At 44.2% G+C, this 13,555-nt stretch overlaps 2 gene segments (V, D, J or C); both read left to right on the forward strand.

Moving 5' to 3' along the window:
• The window catches only part of LOC127031404 (T cell receptor alpha variable 38-1-like), a 255,799-nt gene extending 255,306 nt beyond the window's left edge, over nucleotides 1-493 (forward strand). The window contains 1 exon segment of the V gene segment in view: nucleotides 93-493. Coding sequence covers nucleotides 93-195 — 103 coding nt within the window.
• Nucleotides 494-8,330: 7,837 nt separating this feature from the next.
• LOC127031419 (T cell receptor alpha variable 38-1-like) lies at nucleotides 8,331-9,200 on the forward strand. The segment is given in 2 exon segments: nucleotides 8,331-8,505; nucleotides 8,753-9,200. Coding segments are annotated over 2 exon segments (366 nt in total).
• The last annotated feature ends 4,355 nt before the right edge of the window (nucleotides 9,201-13,555 follow it).

Raw genomic sequence — 13,555 nt, forward strand, 5'->3', positions numbered from 1 at the left:
CAGTCTCCTAACCGAGCCCCGCAGTACATTCTGCGGAGAGGAACCAAGGTGTACGACACTTATAGCGAAAATGCGGATTTCGCCCAGGAGAGGTTTTCTTCCCAGGCTGCTGACAGCTCCACAGTTCTGAACATCACCTCCCTGGAGCTGTCAGACACAGGGGTGTATCTCTGCGCCCTGCAGCGGGCACAGTGACAGAGCCACGCAGCAGAGCTGTACAAAATCCCTCCCTTCTTTCCCATTCACCTGCCCTGCACTGGGGAGAGACCAGAGACAGGCGTCCCCAAAGCCCCGCAGTCTCACTCAGTCACAGGTACAAATGCAGCTCTGCTGTAGGTGACAGGCAATTACAGACAGGGGCTGTCCCAGCCCCACATCTTGCTAGCTGGCAGGAAAGCTTCGGGCTGAGGAATACGGTTAAATTATTTCACCTATAGAGACCTGGGCAAATGACTAGAGGCGAGATTTTAAAGGTATTTAGGTGCTTAAACATGCGGAGAGGCACCTGGGGACGGGTTTTAAAAAGGTATTTAAGTGCCTACTGGGATTTTCAAAGGTAACTAGGTGCCTAACACCCATTGAAATCAATGAGATAGAGACACCTACGTGCTTTTGAAAAAATCTCACTAGATGCCTAAATATCTTTAAGATCTGCCCCCAGCGCAGTGGCTCGCCACTTTCCAGACTTCTCCACTCCTTTCAGGAGTCTGATTCCCTTGAACATCCCAAGTTTTCACTTCACTTAAAACTACTCACTTAAAAAAAACCCAGATTTAAAAATATCAGAATGGCACACCCAGACTATTGCTGAAAAATGGCTTTCTTTCCCGTTTTGTCTGCCTGATGTTTTTATTTGTACTGAATCGGCTAGTTCTTTTGATGTAGCCTGTTGTAAAACAAGGCAAATGTCTAGAAGAGTTGATATACCCCCTGGAAGGTCTCTGTGCACCTCTGGTTGAGAACCACTGACCTTGTAGGATTTTTGAAAGCACCTAGAGCAAATTTTTAAGCATGTGAAGAAGCAGACACTTGCTATATGCTCGACTTTCGGCATCCAAACACCACTAAAATATTCTCCTTGGTGGGAATTTCAAGAGTGACTCACCAGTTTATGTGCCTAACTCCCCTTGGCTTTCTTTTGGAGTGCCTAAGTGCTATAGTGAGCTATAACAATACCATATAATCAGCCATCACAAACACTTAAAATATCCCTTCTGTTCCAACACTGAGGAAATCGCCTAAGCATAAGAACATAAGAAAGGCCACACTGGGTCAGACCAAAGGTCCATCTATCCCAGTAGCCTGTCTTCCGTGTGATCTGTGACCAATGCCAGGTGCCCCAGAGGAAATGAACAGAACAGAGAATCATCAAGTGATCCATCCTCTGTAGCCCATTCCTAGCTTCTGGCAAACAGAGGCTAGGGACACCATCCCTGAGCAGCCTGGCTAATAGCCATTGATGGACCTATCCTCCATGAACTTATCCAGCTTTTTTTTAACCTTGTTATGGTTTTGGCCTTCACAACATCCTCTGGTAAAGAGTTCCACAGGTTGACTGCGTGTTGTGTGAAGAAATACTTCGTTTTATTTATTTTAAACCTGATGTCTATTAATTTAATTTGTTGACCCTTATTTCTTATGTTATGAAAAGTAGTAAACAGCAATTTCTTATCTACTTTCTCTACACCAGTCATGATTTCATAGACCTCTATCATATCTTCCCTTAGCCATCTTTTTTCCAAGCTGAAAGGTTCCAGACTTATTAACTTCTCCTCATAGGGAAGCTGTTTCATACCCCTAATAATTTTTGTTGCTGTTTTCTGAACCTTTTCCAATTCCATTATATCTTTCTTTCCAATGGGGCAACCACATCTGCACACAGTATTCAAGAAGTGAGCATACCATGAATTTATATAGAGGCAATATGATATTTTCTGTCCTATTATCTATTTCTTTCTTAATGATTCCCAGTTTTCTGTTAGTTTTTTTTGACTGCTGTTGCACGTTTTGTGGATGTTTTTAGACAACTATCCCCAATGACTTCAAGATCCCTTTAGACTCCATCATTTTAAATGTATAGTTGGAATTATGCTTTCCAAATACTTTGCATTTATCAACATTAAATTTCATCTGCCATAGCAGGTGTTTAAGTTGTAGGGAGTGCCTAATGGTGCTTTCCTGCATGAAGGTCACTGATCATTAATTACACAGCAGGCACTTATGTAATGATGTTTAAAATTACTTGCCAAAAATATAGCAGCAATTATTCATTGATACATGTTTGGGCAGTAATGAACCTTTCATAATTTTTTGTTTGCACAGGGTCTAGCACAATAGAGTCCTGGTCTAAGACTAGGTCTTCTAATGGCACCTGGAATACACTTAGTGTACAGTGTTGTCAGATGCTACCGGTGTGGTGCTCTGCTCTGTTTAATGTTGATATCACTTGGCTGCGTGCGTGTGTTCCCTCTGTGTGCTGTCTCAGCTCTGCGAAGATAGCTGACACAGCAGACCCGAAGAGAACCCCCAATGACCACAGACTCTAGTAAGGTATGAAGGTATGTCGGCCAGTTTTATTGCCGTATTGGACACAATAGTAGTTCCCTGTAGATTTCTTTGTCTGTTTTAGAACATACTACGAATATGTGCCCCCGGTCAATGGACTCAGCTCAGTCAGTGGCGGGACTTTCCACTACCCCCTCAGCTGGACAAAGACACTGCCCCAGGGATGCATTCTTATACACAGATACAAACAAGTTACACATCATTCCTGATGTATTGAGGTGCAACCCCTCTACATAGCAAGGTACAACCCCTCTAAGTAGTAAGGTGTCACCTCTCACCTTGTACATGTTGGTTCGAACAAAACAACTCTATCCATCATATTACCCTTTTGGCCCTGTCATTGGGATGGGTCAGTCTGTTTCTTGTTATCTGTGTGGAGTGTACGAGTATGCGAATGTTCTGATATCTGGTGTTCAGTACTTTTTAGGTATATATCTTTCTGCAGCATCACTCCTTTCCTTGCCAACTTCTGTGAGCAGGGCCTGCCTCTGGCTCACAGCTTCACTTTGCTTTATGTTAGCAAAGTCTTGACCATTACTTTAGTTCAGGCCTTAGGCCTCATACCAGGCCTCTGATACCAAGGTTCATGTCTCAGGGCCTCTACTTACTACATACAGCATCTAACATAATGGGGTCCCGGTCCAGGACAGGGGCTGTTGTGTCAATGATCACTCATAATCATGAGTTTAAGCAGTTAGGTTCTATGTAGAGAACAATAGTGAGAAGATGATTAATAGTTTCTTTATAAACAAACCTTTTCCCCAAAGCCCATAATTCAGGACTGGATGGTAGGAATAATCTGTTTAAAGCAGAAAAGGGTGTCTCTGCTTGAGCTAAGCATTGCATCTACAAACAGAGATTTTAAGGGTAAAAGAAGGGAGCACTGTGCCCATGTAGTCTGATCTCCTGGATGACGCAGGGGAGGGGATATCACCTAAGGATTCCTACTTGCAGCCCATATTTTGTGGTTTAACTAGAGCAGCATGAGAAATTCCATTTAACAATAAGACTTTTTAGCCTCAGAAAGGTCTCTGAAATGTCTTTCTTGCTGGCTTTTGATATTTTCTTGCATGGTTTATTACAGCCACTAGTGGGCGCCCCTGACTTACAGATAGTGACGTTTCACATTACATTAGATATTTGGTTCTATAACAATATCGGAGACAAACTGACAGAAGATCCCTTGTGATTGTGACTTCAGCATCATAAGACGGGCGGGGAAGATAGGACGTGGCCTCAGAAAGAGCAGATCTAACATTTAAAACCGGAATTAACATTTAAACAAATTAAAGGAAGAATTATTTTATAATTAACTAAAGACTCCTTAAAAAAAAAAGATAAATTTATGCTGCAAAATGCTTTACTATTTGGCTTTACCGCTCCACCTTCTGTTTGTTTACTCAGGTGAGAAATGTTTACTTTGATGAATTTAGTATTTACGTTACTTGAAAGCTACAGAATTCCTGTTATTCCAGGGTAGGGTTTCAAAAGATCTTAGGAGAGTTGGGCACCTGGCTTACTTATGGGCACACAATACTTATTAACAGCACAGAATATTTTAACCAGTATAATAAACTTCATCCAGTTTTTCTGAAAGAAGGCTTTGTCCTCTCTAGGAAAACAAATCTTGGTTTAACAAAGGAAACCAGTTTGTATATAAACTAGTACTCAAATTATAGATCTATAGTATATAGGAGAAGGAAAAATAAAATTACTTAATGACCTTTTAGTTCCTTTACAGGTTTTGTTCAAGGTGATTCTGTGTTTCCGTCTCCTCTGGAAGAGACAGACTCAGAGGGACACCATGTATTATTACACTGTAATTTCACCACCATTTCTAGCAGCCCGAATCTCTTCTGGTACCGCCAGTATCCGAACCAACCACCCCAGCATATACTGACAGCCTATAAATCTCCTGCTGAGAAGAACGCGTTCACCTCCGGAAAGTTCTTAACCGTTTTGATCGACGATAATAAGACGGTTCCCTTGAAGACCGCGGCTGTGGCCTTTCGAGACAGAGCCGTGTATTACTGTGCTCTGAGCCCCACACTTGGGCAGAGCTGCATCTCCGGCGATACAAGAAGTGATCCTGGGTGCTCAAGTACATTGATGTTGTCAGAAGCTGTTTTTCTACTCGACCCTTTTTTAATGATTCTTCTCTTCCAAGTTGTGACCCGACGTCCTGGGAGGGAGGAGCACGCTGAGATTGCTCAATGGGGCAAACTGCAAAGAATGGGGAGGATGATCCTCCAAACTGGACATAATTAATAATTCTTAGAGCCACCAAACCAGCAACAAAGCAGCTTCTACAATACCTACAAAGCCAAAACCACAGTTCCCTTAATACAATCCAGTCTTGGGCTCCCACTCAGCCAGCCAAGTCAAATATGATGAGGATTGATTGCTGAAAGCCTCCTTCATCATGTAAAAAATCCTACCAGTCCCAAATCGGGACTGGACACATTACCCATCAGGTCAATGAATATTTCATATCCTACCCAAATACACCTTACTGCCAATTCTGAATAAAAATCATAGGTCAGTTTCATAGCAGAGACCGTGACCTTTAGAGTTGCAAAGAGTGCTTTCTGAATTGGCTCCATGGGATATTGTCCACTATCCAAGTCAAGGTGATCCAGATTGGAGCTGGACACCTTAGTCTTGGCACTGGTAAAGTTTAGGTAGATATGAGATGACGGGATTAGGGTCCAAGAGGTCGCTTGATAGTTCTCTGGCAGCCTCTTGACAGCAAGTGTTCCTTGCGTGAAGAAGCACAGTGGCTTTGACATAAAACTTCCTACTTCCTATGTGCGCAGGGGTATCTAGTTGCATTAATTAGCATAAAGCAATTATCCCTTAAGCATAGACTCATAGACTTTAACGACAGAAGGGATCATTATGATCATCTAGTCTGATCTCCTGACCATGCAGGGCACAGAATCTCACCCACCCACTCCTGTAATAAACCCCTAACCTATGTCTGAGCTATTGAAGTCCTCAAATCATGGTTTAAGGACCTCAAGGTGCACAGACTCCTCCAGCAGTTTATAGACAGTTTATTACAAACTTCAGAGAGAAATATAGACAATGATATTATTACAGCCAAGTTCTATCTACAGGGTAGTATCTGTCCCCCTTTCCTCTCTGAATCAATAGAATATTGACAGGAACCGTTTGGTCAAATTGTTAACCACTAACAAGATACCAGTAAACATAGACTACCACAATCACTATCTTCTTCCAATTCTCTAACACAAAAGTGGGCAAACTCTGGCCTGCGGGCCACATCTGGCCTGTGAGACCATCCTGCTGCACCCCTGCTCCTGGCCCGGGATACTCGCTCCCGGCCTCTCCCCTCCTGTTCCCGGCCCCCCGCAGCCTCAGCTCCTCCCTCCGCCAGAGCAATGTTCTGGCCGGCGGGGCTGTGAGCTCCTGGGCAGCGCAGCTGAAGAGCCCGGCCTGACCCGGTCGCTGTGCTGGGAGGTGGCGACATGGCCTAGCTCCAGCCGGGAGGTGCGGCTGTAGTGCCACCAGCCACCGGTGCTCTAGGCAGCATGGTAAAGGGGCAGGGAGCGGGGGTGTCATAAACAGATTGTTAAGGGTTAATGTCCCTTCTACCTGTAAAGGGTTACAGGTAGAACTGGACACCTGACCAGAAGACCAATCAGAAGACAAGATACTTTTAAATTTGGGTGGAGGGAAGCTTTTGTGTGTGTTCTTTGTCCCTTGTGTGTTCTTCTCTCGGAGGGTCTGAGAGAGACCAGACATTACTACAGGCTCTCTAAGTTTCTTTTCAAATAGTAAGTAAAAACAGGCGGTTTAGGCTTTTTGATTGTTTTACTCTATTTGCAATTGTGGATCTGGCTGAGTAATTTTTATATGTGTAGTTGCTGGGAATATTTTGATTTGTATTGGTACTGAGGGGAAAGTCTATTTCTGGTGTCGGTAAGCTATAGGACCCTGTAATATTTACATCTTGAAGTTACAGAGATAATTCTTTACTTTTTCCTTTCTTTTATTAAAAGATTTCTTTTTAGAGAACCTGACTGATTTTTTTTCTTGTTTCCTTTGTTTTATTCCAGGGGATTGGGATAACTCACCAGGACGGGTAGGGGAGACGGGAGTGGAGAGAGATAGAATCTCTCTCTGTTTTCCTTGAATCTGTTTGCCTCTTTGTGGAAGGGAAGGGAGATGCTTCTCTGTATGGTGATTTAAGAGGTTGGATCAGTATCTCTCAGGATAGCCCAGGGAGGGAAATTCTGGGAGGGGGAAAGGTGGGAGAATGGTTTATTTCTCCTTGTTTTAAGAACCTAAGGGATCTGGGTTCTTGGGGTCCCCAGGGAAGGTTGGGGAGGTCAGAGTGCCCCAAAACACTATATTTTTGGGTGGTGGCAGTGCTATCAGATCTAAGCTGGTAATTAAGCTTAGAGGATTCAGATGCTAGTATCTCATTTTCTGAACTCTAAGGTTCAGATCTGAGAGGGAATCGGGAGGTAAGGCTGTAATGCCGCCAGCCACCGATGCTCTAGGCCGCATGGTAAAGGGGTAGGGAGCAGAGGGTTGGAAAGAGGGCAGAGGAGTTGGGGGGGTGGGCGAGGGTGTATGTGGATGGTGGTTGGGGGGAAAACAGGGGGTTGAATGGAGGCAGGGGTCCCGTGGGCAGTCAGGGTACAGGGATCGGGGGGTTGGATAGAGGGCAAGGGAGTTGAGTGGTGATCAGGGTGCGGGGGTGTGGATAGGGGTCCGGGCAGTCTGGGGAGAACAGAGGGGTTGAATGGGGGCAGGGGTCAGTGGCAGTCAGGAAGGAGGCGACGGGGAGTGTTGGATAGGGCAGCAGGGGGCAGTCAGGGGCAGGGGTTTGGGGGCAGTCAGGGCACAGGGAGAAGGGGTGGTTGAATGGGGCAGGGGTCTTGGGGGGGCCGTAAGGGAACAGGGGGGTTGGATGGGGGAAGGAGTACGGGGGGGGAGCCCTCCATACAATTTACAAAACCTGATGTGACCCTCAGGCCAAAAAGTTTGCCCATCCCTGCTCTAATAGTTCAGGTTTATATTTCAAAGCTCTAGCCTATGTAAGGAAGTTTTGTTAGTTATTTATGGCCTCAATTGCCGTTTACATACTTTTCAAATATGTCTTTAAAGGCTAAATTTGGGTTCTGTAGCCTACTGGTTGCTTAACTCTTTCTAGCCCAGCATCACGCAAGTTACGTTCCTTCTGATCTTCCCATGTCTGGGAGGATCTTTCCGTTTCTGCCCTTGTGTAGTATGAGACCCACCATCCTGTGAAAACGGAGCCCGACGCATTTTCACAATTATTTTCATGTGAACTCCTATATGCAAGAATTTACAAACTTTCAATGAAAATATTTGTTGTCAGTAAAACAAATCACCCTCCTCCCCTTGGAAAATTGTAGCACGATTTCCTGCAGCTGGAAAAATCTACAGGAGACATTGGGCGAGGTTCTGATCTCTGTCCCATCTCTGCAAGTCTGGTGTATCTCTATCGGGACAGGGTCTTTGATGTAAAGCAGTTCAGCTCCACCGAAATAAACATCCACCCATCCAGCTTGCTCTTTCCGTCCTCCAGCTCTTCTGTTCGTTCAGCTTCTTATACAAGTATGTGATGTCTATTGAATAGAGATAGTCACAGCTAGGAACAAACCAACCTTTTTGATGAAAGAACCAGCAGAGACATTTTCACATAGCAATTATTAGCAAACACCACTCCTCTTCCCTAGTTTCCTCTTGGTTTGGGCATTGGGGTCAGATCCGCCCCTCTGGACTTTTCAGGGAGGCACGTGAGTCGGTCTATAACATTCAGCCAACAATCCCGTGGCTTTCCTGTTGTGTTTTCACCGCCTCTTTGTGACTCTAAGAGCAAAGTCCGCTAAACAAAGGCCATGCGTTTTGTTCTAAACCTTTTTATGCTCATTCTATGTCCAGGTAATTGAGCTGTTAGCTTTGTTCATGAAGCCCGGCTCACAGCTAATTAAACCCTCTTTCTTTCCCCTCCCCAAACCAGAACCAATCCGCTAGCTGTCTCCGTTTCTTTGCAGCGCTCCCTCCCTGTCAGTCTATCTATTTACATACCTAGCTTTATTGCTCCCCTTCCACAGTCTCTTTCTCTCGGTTGGGCACTTAGCTTGCATGGAACTGATCGTATATTGTGTGTGTTTATTTCTCGTCGCAGGTGCTGCGCTGGGTGATTCGGTCCAGTCCAAGGAACCCGAAGTGTCTGGAGTAGGAGGAGGCTCGGTGACATTCAGCTGTTCCTACGATACCACCGATTCTAGGGGCGTCTATCTCTACTGGTACCGACAGTCTCCTAACCGAGCCCCGCAGTACATTCTGCGGAGAGGGACGAAGCTGTACGCGTCTGTTAGCGAAAACGCGGATTTCGCCCAGGAGAGGTTTTCTTCCCAGGCTGCTGACAGCTCCACAGTTCTGAACATCACCTCCCTGGAGCTGTCAGACACAGGGGTGTATCTCTGCGCCCTGCAGCGGGCACAGTGACAGAGCCACGCAGCAGAGCTGTACAAAATCCCTCCCTTCCTTCCCATTCACAGGCCCTGCACTGGAGAGTGACCACAGACAGGCGTCCCCGAAGCCCCACAGTCTCCCCACAGACACCCAGACAGTTTAGAGGTCTTTAGGGCACTGATCCTTTTTAAATTCTGTGTTTGTACAGCGCCTGGCGTAATGGAGTCTTGCCCTAAGACCTGGGCTCCTAGAATGCGCTTAAGGGATAGTGCCTAGTATAACCGGGCCCTGGTCCGGGACAGGGGCTGTTGTGTCAATACCAGTCATGATTATGAGCTCAGAGCAGACAAGTTCTATGTGGAGACGAATAGTGAGAAGATGGGTGAGAGCCTCTTTACAAACAAACCTTTTCCCGTCAATCAGCACTGGCTGGTAGGAATCGTCTCAGTTTAAAGCGGAAGGCGGTCTCTCTTTGCCTGAGCTAAGCGCCATACCGACAAACATAGAGATTTTAAGGGCAGAAGAGAGCACTGTGACCATGTAGTCTGATTTCCTTCATAACACCGGGAAGAGAATATCACCCAACGATTCCTACTTGCAGCCCATACTTTGTGGTTGAACTGGAGCAGCATGAGAAATCTCGTTTAACAACAGGAATTTTTGGGTCTCTGAAAGGTCTCTGAAATGTCTTTCTTGCGGGCTTTTGATATTTTCTTACATGGTTTCTTACAGCCACTAGTGGGTGCTCCTGACTTACACATAGTGACGTTTCACATTACATTAGATATTTTGTTCTATAGCAATATCTGAGTCAAACTGACTGATAGAAGTTCCCTTGTGACTTCAGCATCATAGGACAGGCGTGAAAGAGAGGAAGTGGCCTCGGAAAGAGCAGATCTAACATTTAAAACCGGAATTAATATTTAAACAAATTAAAGGAAGAATTATTTTATAATTAACTAAAGACTCCTAAAACAAAGAAGATAAATGTATGCTGCAAATTGCTTTACTACTTGGCTGTCTCTAGTGCCCTGCATTGCTGGTGTACGTCTTCTTCAGGTAAAGTAAGGAGTTTTGGAATATCATACAACATCCCAAATATACTGCTGTGTTCCTTGAGCTGCGTGAAACGTTCTTCAACTGACTGTATTGCACAATCTAGCACCTGGTTAAAGAATTAAACTTTGAATTGTTGTTTGGGGTCTCTTACGGGATTATCCTCTGCCTCATAATCAAAATGTCATCTTCTTCGGTGACTCTTGTATTCTCAAATGGCTGGGAAAATTGCTTCACTGTGAAGTTCCTTTTCCCACTTCTGTGCACTCTTCAGAATGTTTTGAAATCCCTCCTCTGACCAGTAAGACTGTAGGTATGACTTTGCTTTGTCCAGTTGTTCCATTGCTCCAGATATATCAAGGTCAACACCTTAGAGCCTTTTGATTACAACATTTATTTCAAAGAGTATGTCATGCCACAACACAGCAGAAATTTGAAGTTATGTATGTTTCTGGTGATTCCATTTCCCTCTACCACTGTTGTCCCATGAACAGTTCCTGTCATAGCATTATTCTCCATAATGGCAACTATGGCATCATCTAGCTTCCCCATGTGGTGTTTGATAGGCTTTATCGCCTCCACTCAACTTTCCCATCGTGTGGCACTCAGTGGTTTCACTGTCAGAGAGGATGTTCCTAGACGTTGCTTCAAAATTTGATATCAAGGAGTTGATACAGAGAAAAATCCATAGATTCTTGGAATTACAGTAAAAAATTCAGCAACCTCACTGGAAGCTGACGCTGCATCACTGACCACCAAGTTCAATGAATGAGAATTGCATGGGACAAAAAAAGCTCGAGGGTTTAACTCTCGGATCCGTGTCTGCATTCCTCTGTTCTTTTCTCTCACGTTGGGACCATTATCATAGCCCTGACCTCTCATGTCAGCTACTGCAACTCCTGTATCTTCCAGCTTTTTAAGAAGCACATTTGTCATACTAGCTCCTGTAGTACCATCAGTGTCAGTAAATTCTAGAAAATGCTCTGCAAGTCACCATTGCAGGGACATTTTCACTAGGTTCTGTTGTTGTTACAAAATGCACCATTAATGTCATTTGTTCTGTATGGCTGATGTCAGGTGTGCAGTGCAGAATAACAGTAATATCTTGCTGACTTCAGATCTGCCACAATCTTTTGTTTGACTTTTGTTGCCAGTAACTGTATAATCTCATTTTGAATTTTTTTCCAAGTTAGTGGTGGGTGTACATTTCTTGGCTGGTGATGCTTCTTAGATGCTCCTGGAATACAGCATCAAACTCAGTGATGAGGCAATTTCCATCAGCTTCTAACACATCCCAGAAGACACTATCCCCTGGGGACACTTGCATGTACTGGCTCAAGATGGATGCAGTACAGACCACCACCCAGAGTATGGCTTTTTAATAAACATCTAGAGATCAAAATGGGCTCAGGTCCTTTTTTCCTGATCAAGCAAACAGACAGGACCCTTCTGTCCAAGGGGAGCCCCATTCCTTAGGGGAGGATTAGACAGAATGATTTGCCAGAGCCCTTGCAGGTAGGGGTGTGTATATGTGTGTCTCTCTCTCTCTCTCTCTGTGTGTGTGTGTGTGAGTGAGTGAGAGAGAGAGAGAGAGAGAGGACTTATTTGCTTGCGTATAAGTTCTTTCATTACCATTAATGCATTTTCTCAGCAATGCTTTTACCTTAAGAATAAAATGTGCTTGCTTAGAAAAAAGCTGTGTGGTAACTTAAAACTGTGGGAAATTATCTTAGAAGAGAAAGCAAAGCATAGGTGCTGGCCTCTTTGGGCAGTCTGTGTAACTGGGACATCACAGTGTACGCAGGGAGCTGTGCAGCCTGGAAATACCCTGATCAGGAGACACTCACACACACTTTTCTCTCTAAGAAAACTAACACAGTGTGCAGAGGCAGTCAAAAAAGCAAACAGGATGTTAAGAATTTTCAAAAAGCGGATAGAGAATAAGACTGAGAATATATTATTGTCCTTATATAAATCGATGGTATGCTCATATCTCGAATACTGCATATAGATGTGGTCTCTTCATCTCAAAAAAGATATACTGGCACTAGAAAAGGTTCAGAAAAGGGCAACTAAAATCATTAGGGGTTTGGAGAGGGTCCCATGAGGAAAGATTAAAAAGGCTAGGACTCTTCATTTTGGAAAAGAGGAGACTAAGGGGGGGTATGATAAAGGTATATAAAATCATGAGTGATGTGCAGAAAGTGGATAAGGAAAAGTTATTTAATTATTCCCATAATACAAGAACTAGAGGTCACCAAATGAAATTAATAGGCAGCAGATTTAAAACAAATAGAAGAGAGTTCTTTTTCACACAGCGCACAGTCAACTTGTGGAACTCCTTACCTGAGGAGGTTGTGAAGGTTAGGAATATAAAGGCGTTTAAAAGGGAACTGGATAAATTCATGATGGTTAAGTCCATAAATGGCTATTAGTCAGAATGGGTAAGGGATTGTGTCCCTAGCCTCTGTTTGTCTGAGGTTGGAGATGGATGGCAGGGGAGAGATCACTTGATCATTACCCATTAGGTTCACTTCCTGTGGGGCACCTGGCATTGACCAGTGTTGGTAGACAGGATACTGGGATGGATGGGCCTTTGGTCTGACCTGGTACAGCCGTTTTTATGTTCACAGCTGTGGGGCCAGAAGCTGGAGAGGGCTGCCTGGAACATGGATCGGGACTATAGGGGTAGTTGCCCAGAACTGTGACCAGTGTACCATCCTTCCTCTCTTAGAAGTCTAGCCTAGGACCCACAAAGTGGTCTAAGAGCTTTAGGCACTACACTTCCACTGAGGATTTTTCAGCAGGAAAGTTTTAAAAGATGACTGTAAACCATGGCTTGAATAATGTTTTAAGAAGTGCTACATTATCAATTTCACCCAAGCCCCTTAACTCTGAAATGGCTTTCATGAAACATCTATAGGCTGCCTGCACTGCTTCTCTGGGAAGACGCCATCCATGGGACACGCCACCAGAAAATAAGCTATTTCTCCCCAGGAGTGGGCTAAGAATGCTTTTCTTGCTCCCTCTCCACTTTTCTACTAGAGGGCGCTCCAGAGCAACACATCCCATACTATTTTCTTGGTTTGTTCAATACTTTAGTCCCAGGAGGTGACAGGAAGGCCACACACAGGTCACAGAAAGAGCAGGTTCCATATTTATAATACAAACTGTTACATGAGAAGCAGCAGGCAGAAATCCTTTGGAAGTAATTGGTGAAGATAATCTAAAGTTACAAAATGCCCTGCTTGATTCTACATCTCCATCTTATTCTCCTGTTGTCAGGTGAGAGCCATTTTCATTCTGAAGCAGATGTATAAATGCTTCAGAACCTCAACTTTTGTGATATTTGGCAAGTAAAATGCAATCTCTTAAAAAAAAAAACAACCCAGAAAATATATGGGGATTTTATGTAATTATTTTGGCAAACCCTGGAATTGTATTAAAAATCACATTT

The sequence above is a fragment of the Gopherus flavomarginatus genome, chromosome 11 (assembly GCF_025201925.1).
Source record: "Gopherus flavomarginatus isolate rGopFla2 chromosome 11, rGopFla2.mat.asm, whole genome shotgun sequence".
In the NCBI taxonomy this organism is placed as follows: Eukaryota; Metazoa; Chordata; order Testudines; family Testudinidae; genus Gopherus; species Gopherus flavomarginatus.